We start from the raw sequence: 21,323 nt of genomic DNA, 5'->3' as shown, positions 1-21,323 counted from the left end.
GCACACAGCTGTCAGACTGCCCCACATCCCAATGCTTTTTTTGTTGTTTAAGGTAATTTCTGCACACCCTTTTGCCCCATTTATCATCCCAGCAATAAACACTTCTCCAAACACTGCCGTGCTCGATGCAGCCCCACCACCAGCGCTTGCTAGGCAGCAGCACCCACGTGCCAGCTGCCAGTGCTGTGGCACAGCGTCGGTCCCTCGCCAGCTCCCTGCTCTTCATCCTCGTCCTTTCACGCTCACGTCCGCGCCGAGAGGGCCGGCACGTCCCCGGAGCTGGAGGCACCTCCCCGGCCCCTTCACACAATGAGCACCAGCAGCAATTCCAGCTGCAAAGTTTGCTTTCCTTGACACACAGTTTACTTTCTCCATTCCCCCGCATCCCGCCCCTGCCACTTACCCCTCACTCCAAAAAGGCGCTCTCAAACAGGCTTAAGCTTTAAACAAATAAGGGTTTGGAAAGCAGCAGCCTGCTCCTGTTTCCCTCCCCACCGCCCCTGCTCTCCCCCCGCCTCCACCTCGGAGCAAGGGCGCAAGCGGCGCTGGCAAGCGCCGCGCAGGCACAGAAAACAAACACGTGGAGCCGAGCCAGCTGTGAGGTTGGATTTGGCGCACGCTGTTTGCGGGAGGAATAAAAGCACATGGGAGAAGGGGGAAGAGGAGAAAAGGGCAGAGCGGAGGGAGCTGGGGGTGCCCTGACACCAAGGGAGGAGTGCGATGCATTAAAAAACACTGGCATGTACGTGAGGGTCTGGACGTAAGGGTGCTGCTCTTGTGCTCTGCGTGGATGCAGCTCTTTTACAACATTTCCTGAGCTATTCAGCATCGTGCTTGTCCACCCCTTCCCTAGCGTGTTTTTGAACATGCTTGCCTCCCTTCCACGTATGTTCTTGATGCTGCACGTGAAAAACAAATACGCTTTTACCCCCTGGGGCTCGCTCAGCCCGAGGGTTTCCTATCCCCCATGCTCACGGTGCTGCAGGGGGTCAGCCTTGCAGTGCAGGGATCACCGACCCAACTTCCCCTAAGCCTCAGCGGAGATTACGTGCCTTGAGGGCACGCATTCACCCTAATCCTCATCGCCAGCCTTTTTTTTTTTTTTCCTTCCCCCCTTCAAGTGTCCCTTTCTGAAAGGACTGCAGACAAAATATTCCTCCTCTTACACCCCATTTCCCAGGGGACGTCTGCTCGGGTATTATTCGGCTCTCACCGGTACGATCTAGCCGTGGGAACGGTATTTGCAGGCGTGAGGAACAGACTACCTACGGCCTTACGTCAATGCCGGATCCACGCCGGCTTTCCTCCGCCTCTCTCCTCTCCCAGTCATCTCCAAATGACACTGAACAGAAGCCCGTGCATGTTGCCTGGTTTGGGGTAGAATCCAGCGATTCGACACGGTTTGCCTGTGGTTTCCACCCAAGACTGTAAACCAGCCCCGGTTATTTTGGCAGGCCCTTGGCTTGGAGGTGGTAAGGAAACCAGCAGTGCCCAACTGGGCCAGCAGCGGGACAGCCCAGGCTGGCCACTCGGCCCCCTGCAGGCAGATTTCCAGGGGTCTCATTACCGCCCCTGAAGCACAGCAGGATCTTTCCCCTCTCCAGAACCCGCCGTGAACGCCTGTCCCTCAGCATCGCTCCAAACCACGAAGCTGACCACAAGATACGGTACTTTGACATCGCCCCTCCTGCGAGGCACGTTATGGACATCTGGCTGCAGCCAAGGAACATAACTTACCCTGGAGAAATCCTGTGATTGCTTTTTTGTTCTCAGATTGGATTTACTGGGGTGCCAAAATGCCCGTGGATCACTGCAAATAAAGCATTGCTTGAAACCACACAGCCCACTCTAATTGCTTTCTTTTAGGGTTCAAATTCTGTAAAACGAAGAGGGATAGCAACTCAGTCACGGAGGTTATGACTCCACATTTCTGGAATCAGCACTTCATCTTTTGGACAAAACACAGCCCTACCTTGTGCCTCAGCTTCCCGGGCTGCGAAAACAGGAATAGCAAACCCCAGCCGGTGCAAGCAGTACGTGCGTCAGACAGCTTCGGATTCTCAGGTGCTAGACAGGTATGCGGTCTTATTATTTATACTGCTTCCTGGTAGCCCCAGGATTTCTGGATTAGTAAAGTACAGATGTCAGCATCCTAGGGTTACGGCTTCATCAGCTGAACCAAGCAGGGAGGGGCAGGCTGATTACAACAAGGGGAAAGAAAAGAATTTGCACCACACACAAAATATTGCGGTTAAGGGAGACAACATCCAAGAGATTATTGACAACAGAGAACAGGATAATTCAGTGGGCCTTGTCAGACTAAACTTTCCGTAATCACAGACTCCAGGGAAAGTGTTTGTCAAGCAAACACTGCAACATTCAAACAACATTGAGCTACAAACATTCAAACATCCAGCTGCCAAGAACTAAGTAAACAGGGAAGGAGAAGCAGCAGAGTCAACGTGCCACCATTTGCCAGCGCCCCGTGGTCGGCTGTCGCAGCCCACCCGAGGCCATCGTGAATCCAGGGGGCTGAGCTACGACAGGGAAACCACCACTACATCAGCTGAATGAGAAGCAACTCGTGCCTTCAAAATACTGTCACAGAGCCAGGTAGGTGCGGGCAGAGCAGTCAGCATGGGATCAGTGGATATTTTCCTGCAGTGCCTGCATACACACGCAAACACCAGGGCAAGTGAAATGGAGCCCAGCTCCAGGCTAAGGGGAGATGGACCAGCTGTGGGGAACACTGTGCTAGGTGCTGCAAGGCTATGGCCACTCTACGTGCTTTTATTTAAGTGGCAAAAGCCAGCAAGAGGGACGAAGGGGAACCTTGACTGAGGAGGCAAAGGAATTTTCTTTTAGTCATGCAGTGGAGCACAGGAGGGAAACTTTGCTCTCCTGCTTCCCACTCAAGAGCCTGTCCATCGGCCAGCGCTTCCCATCCATGGTTCACAAGGCTACTGAAAGGGGTATGTGGATGACTTCAGGGGTCCAAGAAAAGGGATGAAAAAATGTAAGTTCAGACTTTCTGCAGAGGAAATCGTACACATGAAATTTCCAACTAGGCCTACAGACCTCTGTAACCCATTACGTGTAACCACACACATGCTTCTTCTGTCCACTTGTCTCTATTTTCCTCCACCCCATCCTGACAGGTGAAACCAAATATCACAGATATTCATTTGCTACAGATCAGGCCCCTCTTGGCAGCCTAGAAAGAAGTGTGCAAGACACAAGGCATGTTTCAAGGCCAGTACTGGGCACATTGCTCCTGGTGACCAGTGTGCCCACAGCGGTGCTGCTGTAGCCACGCCTTAGTGCATCTGGGACCATCTGAGCTACGTGCAAGAGACCAAAAATTCACACATTGCTGCCACAGCTGTTGGGGAGAAGAAGCTTATGGTCTCCAGACCAGTTACTGACACCTTCTTTGGAGATGAAGGTCGTGGTTATGTTCAGGAGGTTCACGGTGGGAGTAAGAAAGCTATTTTCCTCCTAGCCGGATGAAAGGGGGTTATGAGAGATTGGAAGGCTAGAGAGATTGCTGGTCCCCATGAAGAAAGACCTTTCAGGTTTAGCAGCCATGAACAGTGACTCTGCCTGGGCGTACACTAAGCAACATTTATGCATTTCATGTCATCAGGGTGTTCGTGCCTTTGGTCCAGGTCTCCATACCATCAAACTGCCCAAGAGCACAAGTCAAGCCCTGGATTTTTTTTACTGGGAGGTGCATGACCTCCTTTGGAGACCTGACACAAGTGCTGCAAGAAAACATCGTAACGAAAAGATCTTGCTGCTTTAACTTTCCCTTCCCTGTATTCTCACCCTCAGCTACAGGGCAACAACCCCGGGGGAATTAAATCAGCAGCCCACACACCATGCAATATTTGTGGCCCAAGGCAGTCGCCAGTACAGCAGAACATGCCTGCGTAGGCTTTCCACTCTGCCATGCCCTCTAACACCACAATTTTGCAGCCCAGGAGACTGGCTGGAAACAGAGGGAGGGAGCCAGCACAGGCCTCCCAGTGGTCTCCAGTGCCACCACAAACTATGTGGGGCTTGCTGCAGCCCCTCTCCCAGCAGTGCCCCCCTGGCAGGGCTCCTCTGGCCCCAGGCGCTGAAGGACAAGGTGTCTCCAAAGCGTCTTGCACATCGTGAGGCCTCCTGATGGGAACAGCTGAAGCAGAGTTCAGCAGCATCCCAAATCCCACCAGGTGCTTCTGGCAGGGCAGGAAACGGCACGGCAGTCTTGACTCCCTGTGGGGAGAGTGCTGATTTTGTTTTTTGAACAGCAACCACACCATTTCTGGATCCTCACTGATAAACAAACGCAGATTTCTCATCCACTCTCTGTTTTCCAACAGCAAGAACCTCGGGCTGCCATCAGTACTCAGTCACAACAGCAGACTTTGGCTTGGGACTGCTCAGGTCACCTGGGACACACAGCACAACATGGCCACATTTTAGGACTACGACTTTGGAGCTTCCCTGCGTGACAGAAGTGGAATGACGAAGGGTTAAAGCTGGTATAACCTCAAAACTGCTTTTCGCTTTCCAAAGCAAGAACATCTTTGGCAGGGTCCCCATCTGGGAAATGACATCCCTCCCTCCCCTCACTTCCCCCTCTTCTCCCCCTGAACTCAGAACAAAGCATTGCACTGCCCAACATGTTCCTCGACCGGTTTCATCTTGGTCCAAATGCTTCTTGCGTTTTAACTCCTGCCAAAAAGAAATGCATTAAAAAATAATATAAAAAAGGCATGTGTGGGGCAGGGGGAGAGGAAGCAGAGAGAGTAGAGGGAAGTCATTAAAATTGAATCTTGATTAGCTACCAGTGGTGGAGAAAGGAAACAGTGGGGAGAGGAGATTTTTCCCTTGTGATATGTCACATCATCTTGGGGCCAAAACCAGTGGGCCCAGAGGAGATGAGACTTCTCCACACAATCCTCCACCTAGGCCCAAACCTAACTTGCTTTGCCTTTCCAGACCATCACCAGAAGCAGCATCTTCTTCCTCAAAATGCTTTCCTGCCTACCACTACATACATTTTTCACCGCTCCCATAGCTGCAGCTCTCCTGGATAGTCGGAAAGCGGCACCCAGGGCTGGTGGAGACCAAATGCTCTTATCTCATTGTGCTGGTCCCAGGGCCACACGTTGAGCATTTTGCCCCAGAAGGATACTTCTTGTTGCCGCAAGGCCAAACCACCCCCCGAGCCCTCACAGGCAGAGGGCTGGAGGACACAGCCCAGCCAGCCAGCCTGTTTGGTGGCCTTTCCGCCTTCACTGCCAAACATGAAGGCCTGGCCTCGGCAAAGCCACAGGGAATCCTAGAGGAAATGCAGCCTGCAGGAGATGGTTGCGTGTGCTCTGAGGATGAGCTGGATGGGCCAAGAGATGATCCCCAGACGGCTTCTGTCTCCCAAACAGACACCCTCCAGCCAAAAATACAAAAATCACATCAGTTAAAGAAACATTTAAGGAGAGGGAAAAAAAAAATCACCACAGAAAAAGCAAGCCAGTTTGGAGAGTCTGCAGATCCTGAACCCAGGGACACGCAGAGGATGTTTTTTGTTCCCTCAGTACAAAAGCCCTCGGCTTCCCTTCCTCCTCCTCATTCCCGCATTTCCCCACCGGGGCTGTCAGAGACAGTTCAAGGCTCCTCAGCAGCCCGGGCAAAACCAGCCCTGGCTGCCCCTGGAGCACGGCCAAAGGGCGATCCCCGAGAGCCCCACGCCTGGCGCTGGAGGCTGCAGGGCCCTGCCGTGGTCACGGCCTCAGGCTCTGCGGCTGGCACCCAGCGGCACGTCAGGAGGGGGAGAGATTGACTCCTTTTCTTTAAGTATCTTGTTACTGGTATATTTTTAAACACAGCTGGCCACAATTTTTTTTTCAGCAAAGCCATAAATAAATAAATACTTTAAGGAAACTTCCTGTGATCCGAAAACTTCACCTACTGCTCTAGCCTCTATCAAATGGCATTCTCTCTCTGGTATGTGTAAGCTCCACTTGCTGATGCCTTCCTTCCCATAAGGACCAAATCCATTGAACCGTGGATAAAATTTCAGGATTTCATTGCCTGCATTGTTTGAGATTTTAACAGCAAAGCACCCTTCTGACCAGCGTGCCAATCTCATTCTTGTCCCATCTTATGGCCTTCTATTTGTCTTGCAAAAGGTGGTACCCTCTCTGAAGACCCAAAGGTATCCCCCAATCCTGTCTGCAAAATACTTCTCCCATTCTTTATGAGGGTACCACCTGGCACCTTGACCTGTCTTCCTCTTTGCAGATCATCCCACCTCTCATCAGCTCTCACTCCTCCATCCTTGTCAACTTGTTTTAGAGAGTAATCTGTTTCTACAGCTGTAAAAAAAATATTCAAAACCACCACCTGTCATGACATCCTACATAAAATAGTAAGAATTACAACAACACCCACCACCTTCTATTAGCGATCTGTTAAGGAAAGCAAACAGCCACCCACTTGTGAAGAAGTCTGACAGGGGAAGCAGCATTTCTCCCCTAGCCCTTCCCCTGTCTGCCAGACAAAGCCTGTTTAGCAGCGTCTGTGCGAGACTTTGCTGTTACGTAAATAGCAAATAATGTCTTGGAATCAGCTGAGAAAAAAGGCCCCCAGCCCGGGGCCCTGCACACAGAGCAATGGAAGCGCTTGCCCCCAAAAGGATGGCTTTCCACAGTGCTTCTCTTTTGACCAGGATGGTGCCCATTAAACCCTGAGAAAGATGGCTCGGAGCTCCAGGCCTCCTCACCCCAATGCTAAGCCACTTCTCGTAGCCCAAAAAAGGAAACAAATTCATGACCAAATTGCTTCCAATATTTTTTTTCCAAGCTATTGTTATGTGACTGCATTTGGAAGTAAGAGAGAAAAACAAATGCATGACTGTGGTCAATGTCTGTGCTAGAATAGGGGAAGAAAAAAAAAAACTAAACCAAAAAACCAACAACCCGATCCTTGCTTTATGTGCTTAGTCACTTTTGGAGAGGACTGTACCCGGGGAGGAGAGCAGGCAGAAGCAGTGACACACCATAACCAGCCACCAGGCCCTGGGCCTCAGGGGGCTGACAACAGGAGATGCAGAACAGACAGGAATCTACCGTCCATTTATTAGTGTATGTCACTGAGCACAAGAAATTCTTAAAAGATACAGCCTCTGGTATTTGCTCAGTTGTCTACCAGGGAAAAAGAAATAAAACTCATTGGGTCTTCCAAAGATCCTTACGTTACCTGTCCAGTAAAGGAAAATAAGGAGCAATCGATTCTCTTATTTTACAGAGGTTCTTTTAAGACAACAGTATTAGGTACTCTACAGAACTGCAATAAAAAGACATCCTCTGCCTCAAAGAATGTCTCTCTAATTGCTTACAGAGACTGTCAACGCCTTCTTTGAGAAGGGAAGTCTGTGACTGTCCCATAGCACCAATACCCCTAGAAAAAACTTTCACTGTTCCGTGCAAAGTCATCTGTGGACCAGCTCAGTCAGTACCTACCCCACCACCATCCCCTCCAAAGTAGGTGAAATGCTGTCACTTGCTACAGACCACACAGGCAATATGAAAAGTGGGAAGGAACAAAGACTTTTTCCTCACTCTGTAGCAACTGGGAAAACTCGGCTATACAAGGGAAATCCAATCTCAGACGTATCAGTATGGAAAATACCAATCGTTTATTAACTTGCAAAAATGCCATAAACTCTTTTAGGATGAAAAGTACTCCTCGGTTTTGAGGAAATGCTGCTCCATGATTTCAAGTCCAGTTGAGCATCTGCCATCCTCTGTTTAGGGATGGATAAAGCAAAGCATTCTCATGTAGTCACATCTACAACACACTTCAGGATTTAAGTCTCTCATGAAAGAGATAAGCTATATAAACATAAAGTGTAACAATGGAACAAAAAGCAGCTTCCAGAATTCCCTCTACAAGCCTAATAGGGAAATGATGATAATTTCCCTCTGTGCTTCTCGCCAGCTGAAGTCTGTCTGTTTTCCAGCCCCCCTGCCCTGCCGATAACAAACATCTGTTGGGAGCGTCCTCCCTCGTGCAAGAGGGGAACAGACCCATCGCAGCCTCTGGGGCTCTGTACCTCAGCAAAGCCCCTGGGGAGCCCCTGCTATAAAAGCCACAGAGAAACCTCTGCCAGCTTTCTCTATCAACTACAGAAGTGTTACATGGAAAATGAGTTGGTTTTTTTTTGCAGCCCCCAAGTAAGGGCCTCAGTAGTTAAGGAGACCTTAAGAAACAGCATGCGAGGAGTCTGTGGTGGAGGCGACCCCTTGAAGTCCACCCCAAACATGACTTTCTAATGATCTCTACTTTAGGATCTGCCTTCCTATCCCTTATCTACCAGCAGCTTTTACTTATTGACTGATTCAGCAGAAAGCCCTGGAAGCTCAAGGCTGCAGGCTCCCAGACAAGGCTGCCTTGCTGTGGCTCAAAAATGTCCTGCTGAGGCCTCCTGGCCTGCCACATGCCACATCTGCCAGCCCTGTCAAGCCTCTCCTCGAGCCACATGAAGGGATCTGGGTCCACACGAACACCGCTGAGCCCACACAGCATCACGAGATCAGAAATGCTGAGAAGGTTGCCTCTGAACCCCTGGGCCCCGATCTGTGGGGCAGGAGGGAAGCAGAGCCATGGCTCCCCTTTCCAAGGAGGCTGGTCTGTCTCCAAGAGCAGCCTCCGGGGAGGCTGCAGCCTTGCCTGCCTGGGCAAGGGCTCCCCGAACCCGCTCTGACACGCCAGCACCCCGCGCTCGCCCCGGGTCGGCGAGGGCTGGGAGCACCGCTCCAGCAGCGCGGAGGCACCGCCAGCGGTTCCTTATCAGCCCTCCCCAAAACAAGTAAGGACAGGGGCGTTCGGGATACGGCCCAACAAGCCTTGCTCGGCCCCGGCACAGGGACCTCAGGCATAAGAGGGTAAATTAAAGCCAGGAAATTGGGAAGGAGGGAGGCGTGAGGACCCAGCAGCAGCCCCACATCCTTTAGGAGGCAGCACGCGCTCGGGGAACGGGAGCGCATTTGAAGGACCCGCTGTAATCCCAGTATCATTTCCCATTGCCAAGTCTGAGAAGAAAGCAGAACTGAGAGGGATGTGTATGCTGGGAAGGAAGGAGACGTTATTTTCACTAAGCATGAGGAGAGATGGGTGGCACAACCCATTTTTTTTTTTGGTATCTTCCCCATCCCACAGACTGCCCAATCCAGCTGGACAGAAACGAAGGCAACAGCTATGTTGGTGCCTCCTCACAGACTTTCATGCACAAGGAGCAACCTGGAACCAACAAGCACAAAAGAAAAAAAACGTACCCATGCAGCTGCCTGGCCACCACCCTACCACTCCAAAGGCACTTACTGAGCCAGGGAGTCACCTCATCTAAGACCTCTTCTGTTAAGTTATTTAGCTGGCGGAGGGCAGAATGAAACCCGCTCACAAAATGGAGGAGTCCTGCTTCGAACAGGCTCCTCGCCCTGCAGAGCAAGGGAAGGAGTCATCTCCTCATCCAGCCGCAAAGAGCCCTTGGCTACACAATGCCATTAAAATACGTTTCAAAGCGTTCCTCCGTGCAAGGAGCCTCTGACTGCAGCGGAGGCTGTTGCTCACGCAGCAGCAGGACATGGCCACAACAGCCCCCAGGAAGACTTGCCCGTAGCTCTTTGCACACAAACAGGTGCCAGAGGAGGACGCCTGTGCAGGCCACATCCCTCTACGTGCTCCCCAAAACAGTGCCACAAGTCAGACCAGAAAGGAGGGCTGAAGCCGTCCTATCCTCCTTGAGAGATGGTTCCCCATTTCTCTGACAAGCCAGGCTCTGCTCATGTCCCACTGTCGGGGTCCACAAGGGTGCTCCATCCCAGGCTACCTGCACCAAGTAGGAGCTGGGCTACCATCCAGACACCCAGCATGTCCCCAGCCCAATGCTCAACATGGTCCGGAGCTCTCAGGAAGAGCAGCTCTTTTATTCCTACTGCTCCTCATCCCTCCTCCTGCGCCTCCCTACAACGCACGGTATTTCTGTGCTGACTGCAGAGCGGCAAGCAACGTGCCCTCTTGCATCTGGGCCGCAGCACATGGGCTTGGCTTTGGCAGTGTCTGCTAGAGCTCATCCTTGGCTCGTGTACTAAAATTAAGTGCCTCCAGAGCAGGAGGAGCACGGTCCCAGACCCCTCGAGAAAGAAGGCACGCAGTATTTATGCAGCGAGATCGTTTTGCTTGCAGCACGCACTTTTATTACACTGACTCTCAGCTCTCCCAGGTATCTTTCAAAGCACCACAACCAAAAACCAGCTGACAGGAGAAAACCAAAGTCATTCCCTTCCCCTCAGCCACCCGCTCTTGCAGCACTCCACAGGGACAAGACACTACCAACAACGCCTGCAGCACCAGGAGCTCCATTTGGACAACCACTCACTGGAGCCACCGTCCTTCGTTGACTGATGCGAGCTGAGGGCTAAGGGAGATAAGACTCTGTTATGGACAACTCTCAGCTGAAGAGAGCTTTGAGGAAGAGTAGCCCTAGTGATGCTCTTCTGAAGAGCAGGGCAAGGTGGAGGATGCAGCACCGGGCTGGGTATCAGGCAACACAGTGTCCATACTAAGCTCCAGTCCCCATGTGCTGAGTGACCCCAAGGCACACAAGTCCTTTTTCATGCTTTGTTTTCATCTCCTGTCCTGCTTTTGTCTTACTGTTTCAAAGCGGGAGGTAGGAACTGTCTCCCACTACAGGCTAGCACAGTATCTAACGTGGCTGGGTCCCTGTCTCGGTTAAACCTTGTAGACACTACTACAATACAAATAATAATTTAGGTTTTGGAATACAGTGGTGGCGTGGCAGGCCTTCCTCAGGCCTTTGCCCAGGGAGCCAGTGTTAAGAAACCTCTACTTATCTTCAATGCTTCAGCTGTGCAAAAACTGGGTTACACTCAGATTTTTGTGGCTGCTGAAATTCATGCTTGTTTGCTTGGTCACTCGTTTGGGAAATTTTTGGAAAGGTGGTTCTTTGAAGTGGCTCGGATGTTAGGGGTGTCCAAAGCTATCCCAGGGGAGGCAGATTATAGGGCAGAGAGCAGGTTAGGTGGTCAGGCATCAATGATAAACATGACTTGCCACTTTGCTCTTGCCATCGTCCTCTTTGTGCTTCTTCTCCCTCCTCCCCAAATCTGCAGCCAGGCAATCATGAGGAAAACCCAACAACTGTACATATAGCAAGTATGTTCCTGCCTAGCTTAGTGCGTTACGTAAATAGTTGACCCTTGCTTGCACAAAAGACAGCAGTCTCCATGAGGCGATCAGCAGGGTCCCACAGCTTGTACTGCGTGTTTGTGGAGCTCATGGGCTGCATGGTCACCAAGCATAGCTGACCATCAGCCTGAGACCTTCTCCCTCTCTGCTGGCTGGGAAGAAGTCTCTGGCAGGACCTGGAGCTCAGGTGCCAACACACTAAGCTACTCGTGTAACGTTCACCGCTGCTCAGGTGGCCAGAGTGGCAAAGTCCTCAGAAGCAATTTGCCCTTGAACCGTCTAGCACTTTTCCTCTACGGCATTACGGCGAGTGCTCAGGCACAAGTTGGCACACAATGAGCTCTACTCCTCACCTCCTGGGATGAAAAGACCTCTTTTCTTCAGGTCAGCTCCAGCTTTGGATGTGTCCCTGGTGTTGATGGACACATACCGAGCTGCTGGGATGCCTCTCTTAGGAGCCCTCTGCGCTCATAGCTTCTCACAGCCCTGTCTCACCCCACAAGCATCAAGCTCCAAAGGTGCCCAAGAGCTACAAGCCAGATGTCCAGCTTGGCCAGCTGAGAGGTAAGGAAGTCCCCACAGGGATTCAAAGCCTGGTAGATATCAAGCCCTCCTCCTGGCGGAGTCCCACAGCTCCGTTGCAGCCTGGCTGGCCAGGCCCACACAGAGAGATGGTTATGGGGTGCTCATCACTGGACTCAAACCCCTTTACAGCTGGGGATTTACACCACCGTGCTCTCCTTCTACTCTGATAGCTCTGACTTGGAAACTGCACTTACACTGTTTGCAAGCCAAGATGTGCCCGACAGCCACTTTTGAAATAAAGAGCGTATCGCCATGCAAGAGTAGGTGGTTGGGAATAATCTGGGCAGCTGTTATACTTGTGACAGTGGGACCGTCCCACAGACTTGCCAACTGCGACCTCGTATTTAAAAGCGAGGGGAGAGCTGTCTGGTCCCTCAGCGCACACCTTTCCTTGACTCTCCACCATACCATTAAGTCACCCCAGGTGCTCTTGGAAAATCCCACCCAGCGCGTTTTTGAAAACATCTCTTGACACCATGACTCAAACCTACCCCTTCAATCTGACAGTGCTTGGGTTTGTTAAACAAGCAGCTTTCGGTGGGGGGAAAAAAAACAAATAAATCACATTCACCATCAACTCAGATTCAGGGGGCCCAAAGGAATCACTCATGGACAGCAGCAGGCTCTGAAGAAGGCTCACCCCTTTTACCACCCACGGATGAGGAACGTGCAAGCAAGCACCACCTTCCTGCCCCAGAGGGGACTGCCATCCAGCAGAGGACTGGAGCGATGAGAAGGCTCTCCACGTCAGCTACAGCCCAGGGAGCAACTTGGGACAGAAGGCACTAGATGAAGTAAATTATTATTCAGCATCCAGAACACCATTGGCTTCCAAATAATTGTCTATTTGTGTGCGTGCATGCACAAGAATCCTCGTTCCATGGTCTCTGCCAGCATATTCCCAGTACTGCCACTCTCCGGGGACAAGGCCCATACTTGTATTCAATCTTGGTGTTGGATCTCGAACACTAAAGTTTCAGATTTTGTTTTAAAAAACATTTTCTCTGGCAACCAGGCTGTTAATGGATTTGATGTTTTTGCTCTTGCCTCCTACCTACCTTTAAAAGCTTGGCACCAAAGGGCTTCTTTGAAGATAAGGCCAAATTTGCAATTTAAGGGGTGGAACTTCATAAAGCTAGACATGGAGGGATGGAGAGGAGGAGGGAAAAAAAAAAAAAAAAAAACAGGAGCCACTTTGCGTGTCGAGATACACACTGTACAGTAGTACATAAGACTACAATGGCCTCTCTGTACCACTGCTGGCTGGAGCCATAAATTTGCTGCAGCTGCAGCGCTGCTACCTACACTAGACTCCCCACGGGTCACGCTCAGCGAGCGTCTCCTCTCCAGCCGGACAGCCAGCCTGCCCCCAGACCAAACCCAGAGCCCACATCCACCCAGCACGCACGGGTGGACGTCCCCAGAGGCAACCGCAACAGCCTCCCGTCGGGCTGCCAATGCCACAGGAGGCTCTCTGCTGAAACCGACGGCGGTCCTAATCAGAGAGGGTTTTTTTGGCAGCCAGCAAAGCCACGGCCTCTGCTGATCTCCGGCAGACCTACCCTCAGCACCACAAGGAGGCAGGGAAGTGCCGCTCTCAGGTTTTGCAGGTGGAGAACTGAGGAAACTTGCCCTAACCCCGGGGGAAATCTGGATGCAAAGAGCCAAACCCAGCTCTCCTGCCATCCCAGGCTCGTGCCCTAAAAGGCTGGCATCACTAAGCCAGGTAGCTGCTCTTCCTAAAAGTACCAGGATGAGTTCCAGTGACATTAGCAGATGAAGCAGCCTTTTGCATGTAAATGCTATACTCTAGGCCAGTGCATCCACATTTGAGGTTTATTTCTCAAACGCTACATCAGTAGGTCTGCATCTGCACAAGCTTTCTTATCCATACCAAGCTCAACATTGGTCCGCGGGGCTCTGCCTAACCTGTCCTTTGTTAGTTAGGTGAAAAACAAAAAGCAACCTCCCTGTGATACCTGAAAGCTGCCAACGCAACTCTGACAGGGACCTTCACACCCTTTTCCTCTCCACTCCTAGGATTTAAAGAACAGGAGAAGAGCCTGATGCACAGCCTTTAGACACAGAAGCTTGTTCAGACTCACTGGCATCACAGCCAGCGAACGCATCCTTGCACTTGGCAGGGCTGTAGGACCACAGCTCTGCACAAGTGCAGGACAATCCCTTTTCCAGAGCAGACCTTGCAGAGCAAAAATGGCATTGCCATCATGGGGCTCGGGGTGAAAGACTTACTCCCTCTGCCAGGCGCAGAAGCTCACAAAAGGTGACCGGTTTCCAAGCCACCATCTGGCTTTCACAGACATACACCACAGCCCCAAACCTCTGTGATCTCAACAACAGCGGGTTTTCATAGCGGCAACACGCTGCTGCGTGGTTTGGACGATGCCCAGCCAGCCTCCGACTCGCTGCACGGGCACAAGGTGCAGCCGCGAGCCCCACATCCAAAGGGAGCTCAGGGAAGGTTTTGGCCACAGGGCAGCAGCATCCCCAGAGCAGCCGAGCTGAAAGGGAGGGTAAAGCTTGGCTCTCACCTCTGCGCTGGCATGCTGCCCACAAAGAGGGCGAAGAAGCTCGAGCACGTCCCACACGCTCCCTGAAGCACATTTTCCTCCATCGGTCCCACCAGAGCCAAAATAAACTGGCACTGACTCTTGTTCGAGTGCTCCTGTAAGGCACAAGAGCAGCCCGAGAGCCCCTCTCAGCCACTGAGCCTCCACCGCGCCAGGTGCTCTGCTAACAACTCCATCAGGCACAGCTGAGCCCCTCAGCCTGTTTGTCCTTTCACAGGGAAGAAAAGAGGCCATTTTAATAAAAGGAGCATGCAGGCTCCTCAGGGCAGGGATCTGTTGTTCCCTGTTTATGTACAAAACCCCGCACCGCCCGCGGCAGCTTCAGAACCGCGCGAGCACTGAAGGCTTTTCCCCTACAACAAACAACTCTGAGCTCCTCAGCCGGCTCGCTTCCACCGTGCTCCAGCTCCTTTTGTCTCTGCTTTCCACCAGCTCTCCTGCAGCTGTGTTGCTGGAGCCCACGCTCCTGTGGAGAGCAGATTTGAAGATGCCTTACGCGCAAATGTGCATACAAAGCAGATTTTGAAGGCTTCCCATCCTGTGAGCGTTGCCTCCAGAAAACAAGCTTCGAGCGCTGTGCTCAGCCAACGAAGCAGCGGAAACAATGTCGTGTGATTCAGGGCCAAGAAGGACTGAACCAGACACCAGGAAATAAGAAAAGATGTTTGCGATGCATTTTGTCGAACACTTACTCAAAAAATACATTTAGCAAAAAATGGAAGCCAGTCTTCACTGGGACCTGCGATCCCTTTATTCATTACTCTCTGCAAATTGTCCTTGTGGCCTAGGAGCTGGAATACATAGCAACCTTTTAAGCTGAGACTGACCACAGGAGCACCAAAGTACACAGCAGCAGGTTTTTCCCTCAGGATGTTTTCAGTCTAACCAGAAACAGGAAGTCTCTGAAGGTTTTGCAAGAGAGCTTCTGCGTTGTGGGATACCCCATCCCAACAGCAGACTTTGCAGGGCAAAGCTCTTAGCCCGGGAGGCTATGGCTTAAACCAAGTGATTTGCAATCCCTGGTCTACTATATGCAAGCAGTAATACATCAAAATACCCTTGCACATAAAAGAAGTCCAAGCGAATTGCTCCTCATACGTCTGAGGCACTCGGCGTCAGGCACTAAAATGACTGGCCATTATTTATTGCCTAAGAAACTCGTGTTAACCCAGAGTCACTCTGGCCTACTGCTGCTGGAACTTCTTAAGGGCTGAGTGACTGAGACTGACTGAGCCCGAGGTCCCTGGAGACCCATCCGGGGCCAACCTGGTAGGTAAGGGGCCCTTTGGGAGATGGCCTGTCTTCACCTGGGCACAGGGAAAGATTTCAGAGGCGCAGAGGAGCATGGCCAAGCAGGTGTCCCCCGGTGTGTCTGAGCTCTGCCCTGAGACACAAGAGACACTGCTGTTGATGGCAATTTGGGTGGCAACGTCTGCCCTGCCACAGCGCTCACCCCACCTGCACAGGGTTCAGCCCCGTTTTCTGCAGGGGGAAACTGAGGTACAGGGCTATGAAGGAAATTGTTTAAGATCGTGCAATGTATGTGCATTGGCTGTGGCCACAGTCCTGACAGCTCAACATCCAAACCTCTGCATCCACCTGAAGAGTGTCTTTCCTCCCCTGTCACTCGTCTTTCCTCTCACAGCCCAGGCAGAAGAAGCAATAGGGTTTTCTTTTGCCATGCATGGTCTCGGACTGTGAGGCCTCTGTGCTCATGAGGACACACAATTAAGGAAGAAGCTGGGAAGCAGTGGCAGGTTGGTATTTTAGTCAAGCATGGTCATCCAGTAGCAATGAAGAGAAACAATAAAAAATCAGGTCTGCTCTAAACAGATTAGTTTTCTTAACTGAGGGAAGGAAGTGTCCCCTCAGCGTCTCGGGGGGGAGTGGGGACAGAGCAGGCTGCTCGCTTCCCAACCCCACCTGCACTGCTCCTTGCTGGGCAAGAGGCTCCAGGCGGCTCCCAAAGGGCAAAATCTGCTGGCCGAGGTGGCCGGGTGGAAGGAGCTGAACCAGTAACCTGAAAGCACAGCACAGCTGCAAGTTTGGTATCGAGCGCTTGGAGGCATGTCTGATGTTAGTTTTGAGGACTGAACGTAATTTCAAGAAGCATGGGGGCTGGGCAATAATTCACCTGTCCTCTGAAAGAGCAAAACTCCAAGCTGAGAGTCTCACACCCGACTGGCTGGGAAGGCCTCTCCAAACACCAGGCACCCAGCTTCACTTTGCAGTGGTGAAGAGCCTCTCGTCCTGTACTTACTGGGGATATCGTGTCAGTATTTGATACAGAAAAGCTATATTTTCCAGACCACAGGGCTACAGAGCATCCGTAAGACTTACATGCCAGTTTGTAGCACATATATTCACCTGTAAAAGTTCTCCTTTGCACCAAGCAGAGAAGAGATGTTTGTGGTTTCAGCTATTTGTGCTGGGATATCTCTCAAAGAAAGGTGTCATGGGGCGAGCATGTGTATGTATGAGAGAGATGGAAAACTGAACTTACTTTCAAAATCTGCACAGGACCCCTGCGCACTCTCCAGATGAACCTGCCTCATTTTCCCCAGCGGGGAGGACTGCTCTCTACCTGACTCCAACCCTCACAGCAAACACCTCTTGTCTGTGTTGTATTGTGGGATGAGTCTCTGTAATTGTAGCTGGGGGGGTGGGGTTTTTTTAAAAAGTACATAGAACAAAACTCCATTTATTTCTTGTCAGAGAATATCACTCACTCAGCAGGGAGCTCACAGCTCTCCCTAATTGTCCTATTTACTTTAGAAGGTCCCAAGATGACTCCCATTAGCAAGGGAAGTTATTTCACCTTCATTTCTTTAGGTCACTTAAATAAACAGAACAAATCTTCATTGCAAACCCGTGAAATGTTTCTGCTGAAGTCCTTGCCAGAGCCATAAACCTCAGTATCCAACCCACTGAAAAAAACACGTGCATGTATGTATATATGCATATATATGTAAGAGTCCTTCAAACGTAGGCACATTGAGGCAGTTCAAAACACAAGAAAACTAAGTTAAAGCCCTACTCGCAAAAGCACCCACATTCTTCTAATATTTTCCATGACAGTTTTTTAGCCCATGGGAAAATAAACTTTAATGGCAGATTGCGAATTAACGTACCAAAAAGATACCGTGGTAGTGATATAGAAATTAGAACTGGACACCAAGAAAATCAAACAATTTAAGACATGCCTGGAATTACGGGCGGGCACACAGTGTGTGTGGAAGCCTGTTATCCCACTCGCATAATGCTGCAGAGAGGTCAAGAGAGTTTCTTTAAAACAAACAAGAACAAAAAAAACCTTTAATAGACCTGAACTGCCTTTCCTACAATGCCAGTGAAATCACACTTGGGGTGCCAGAATTAGCTGAGGAAGTGCTCAAAGACACAAGATTTGTATTAAATACCTTTTGCCAGCTGGAGGTATTGGGAAAAGTCTATTACTACTTTTCAAAGTAATTATTAGCATATGCAGAGCATTGTAAAAGGTTTCATTTGGACACAGCTACAAATGCTGCATCCCACTTTGTCCCCAGCACATTTGCTATTTGCAGCAAACACCAAGACCTGCCAAAGTTACAGTACACGCAGCAAGGCACACATGCACAAATCCTCCAGCATCCCGCCACAGAGCAGAAAATCACTTCCCCCAACCCAAATCGTTCCTCGTCCTTGCACCAGAGATAAAAATCTACAGTTGCACAAGAGAAGGACTGAAATTTTGCTCACGGATTACCCACCCACGCTTTTCTTTGCAGGAGCAGCCCCTTCACACAGCACAAACCAAAGTGTATTTGGTTGTGTTTGCAGGAGCTGAGACTTGCCTGCAAACTCCCATCTGCTTTTGACAAGAGCTGGAGCAACAGGAGATGAAAACATTTTTTTTTTTTTTGCACAGCTTTTCCCTCTCCCTCTCTCCACCACACTCCTCGACCAGCCAGTGGTGAGGACAGGGAGATGTCGTGGACCAAGCTTTAGGGGAAGTTTTAAGCAAAGCGCCGCAGCACCGCGGCGTGTACGTGCTCCGGGCCCTCCATTAACGCCGCCTGGCCGAGGAGGAAGGGCTGGGAGAGGATGACCCACTCCCCAAATCCCACCTGCCCCAGCACAAACCCGAACCCCGCACTGGCTGGGGCCAGTGGGACATCGGTCTTCTCTTGTCACCTCCTTGGCGCGCCCGCTGACCCCTTCCCAGCATCCCGACAGCAACTTCCCCAACTCCGGCACAAAGCCGGAGGGCTGAGGAGGGGGAAAGCCCCTCGCCCCTTGGCTGGACGCCCCCCTGTCCCGCTCCCCACCACTTCACTCACCGGGGGCTCCGGCCCAGCAGGCGGGGGGAACACGACCGTGCCCGAAATTGAGCGAAGCAACAAAGAGGCTTAACTCCAGGAGCTGGGAACTTCCAGGCCGGATCTGCGGGGAATTCAGCACACACACACAGAGAAGAAAAATAATAATAATAAAGAGAGAAAAAAAAAAGAGAGAGAGAAAGGAAGAAAGCCTGTTTTGGGGGGAAAGGGAGGGGAAGGTGGGGGCCCTTGACTTGGGGGTTGCCGGCGGTGTGTTGCGGCTGGTTATATGCGGAGCTGAGGCACGGCGGGGAGAGCAGCGCGGGTGGAGGAGGAGGAGGAGGATGAGGAGGAGGAGAAGGAGGAGGAGGAGGAGGAGGAGGGAAGGAGAGCGAGGACGCGGGGAGCCAGACCCTCCATACGGGAGACGGCTTTTGGATGACTGAACTCCCAAACAATTCCCTGCTCCGGCTACTCCTGCCCCAGCGCCTCTCCCTCCTCCCCTCCCCCTGAGGAGGAGGAGGGATGAAGAGGAGGAGCCAGAGGAGGGAGAAAACACAAAATTAAACTCCCTTCCCCAAAAAGCAAGGCAGCGGCCGCCTGTTCACGCCCCCCCCCCCCCCCCCCCCCCAGCAATAACAATAACCAGCATCATCTGGACGTTGTCTACCCTGAAGGGAGGCCGCCGGCACCCGCAGAGCTGCTACCCGCCCGGCCGCCGCACTCCCCCCAGCAGGCGGAAGCGGGAAAGTTGGGCCGAAAAGTTTGTCCTGACAAGGAGGGAGGCCGCTGTGGCGGCTGGGGCAACGGGGTGGCCCGCGGGATGGTGGCCGCAGGGCCACGGCTCCCCCAGGGCCAGAGGGGAGATGGCGGCCAGACCTCACCACACGAAGCGGATGCCCCGGCATGGGGTCGGGAGGGATGGGCAGTGCCCGCAGGCACTGTGGGCACCAGGGACTGGGGGACTTCGGGGTTTAGGGGGCAATGTTTGGGCTGTGAGACTCTCTGGAGGTAAATATCATTGGAGGTGTTGTGGTAGACCTTCTGATTGACCTTGCCACCCTGTAGGGACCAAGTCCTGAAAACTGTGTGGAAGTTTCTCCAACTACCTGTTGGAGAAACCTTCAAGGGGTCAGACAGCTTTCCTACGGGTCTGCCAGCTCACCAGCAGGCACCCGCTGAAGGTACCTATGAGCAACCGTGCACAAGCATGCCGTGACCTGCAGCCTCACAAGCCGGGTAGCTTCTTCAGCCATCCCTGCTCTTTCAGGCAAACCTGCCAACACCGAGCCATGCCAGGTTTTTGTGTTACGCTCAGCTCTGCATGTTACATATCTGCAGGAGAATTAGATCCCTCCTCCAGGCTCTGGCGATGGCTTGCAGGGTGGGACTGGGCAAGTGCCTGTCGACACTGTGTGCCTCAGTTTCCCCAGTTGTGCGAATGGAGTTCAAACATCTCCATAGCTGCCTCACAAACCAGTGTTTGTGAAGGGACCTGAGGTGCTTTATCTGGCCGGCATCACCCACAGACTCATTCCCTCCAGGAGAGGACACCCATCCCATTTGCACTGCTGTGGGACACAGGACAGACCATCTGTATCAGGACGTCAAGACACCTGAAACAAGAATGTAGGCAGAGAAGGAGGAAAAGAAATGTCTAAGTAGGAGGCAAATTTTTTATGCAGCCAGATGAAATAATGTGAGCCCAACTGTTTATTTCAGGTTGCAGTTTTCCACCAAAGTGCCAGCACTAATATTTTGCTAAATGAACACAGTCCCTTCCAATGGAGGTCGAACAGCCTGTGTGATTTTAGCCAGCTAGTTTCAAGGAAAGTGACTGACTCCACAAATTAACCCATAAATATGGCTTCTCTGAAGGTGATGTGGAAAAAAAGTGAAACAAGAAGGAGAAGACCTTTTCTTCCAATCTTCCCCCTGGCAGATGATTACTCTTGGGGAAAGTATCTCAAGCACAAATTTTCAAAAAAAAAAAAAAAGCAAGGACACCAATCCTTGGAATCAAACCAAACCAACTCCTGCTCATTGCCTCCCTCCACTCCAAAGGATGTATATGTGCCCAACAACATACAAGCTAGTAAAATTACCCCAGAGGTGCAGGGAAATCCTGTCAAAGTTCTACAACAAAGATGAGTTTGAAACAAATCTGCTGTTACTGCAAAGTCAGACTAGGATTGTTTACAAACTATGAATAGGTTTCTCACACCTTTGCCATGCACAGAGCATAGATGATACACGTGATTTATAGTTTCTAAGTCTGATTTTTGTTGTTGTTGTTGTTGTTTCTGCTTGGTTTTGAGTTTCTTGTTTCCTCATTTTATGACAGGGATACTGAAAATTTCAAAACTGATTCGTCTGCGTGGTTTCTGGAGTCCCAAGGTAATATGTACTGATGGCTCGTCAACTTGTACATGAATGGGCAGGCTTACCAAATTGAACACAAACTTCCTTCCTCCCCAGCATTAACTTTGCTGTCCAATTATCTTTTAAAGAACTGTTTCCCAGAGTCCAAGTTTTTCTTTTCATTGCTCAGCAACACAGCCCTTAGGTGCTAAATCCATATGTAGAC

General features: G+C 51.3%; 1 protein-coding gene across 8 annotated transcripts in view; it reads right to left on the bottom strand.

Annotated features, from left to right (window-relative positions):
• The window catches only part of BOC (BOC cell adhesion associated, oncogene regulated), a 47,264-nt gene extending 28,033 nt beyond the window's left edge, over positions 1-19,231 (bottom strand). Inside the window, exons 1-3 of one of the 8 annotated variants that reach the window (XM_083820468.1) lie at positions 18,758-19,143; positions 1,973-2,197; positions 1,738-1,876 (exon numbers count right to left, since the gene is read on the bottom strand). Coding sequence is in view for 2 of the 8 variants with exons in the window: in XM_083820463.1 (XP_083676589.1) it covers positions 14,397-14,469 (73 nt within the window). In the remaining 6 variants the exon portion in view is untranslated. The other 7 variants (XM_083820470.1, XM_083820471.1, XM_083820466.1 and 4 more) reach the window with 7 other exon arrangements.
• Positions 19,232-21,323: the final 2,092 nt, after the last annotated feature.

Source organism: Anser anser (genome assembly GCF_964211835.1).
Source record: "Anser anser genome assembly, chromosome: 1".
Lineage (NCBI taxonomy): Eukaryota > Metazoa > Chordata > Aves > Anseriformes > Anatidae > Anser > Anser anser.
The sequence above is the reverse complement of the archived record's forward strand: the minus strand, read 5'-3'. Positions and strand labels throughout refer to the sequence as shown.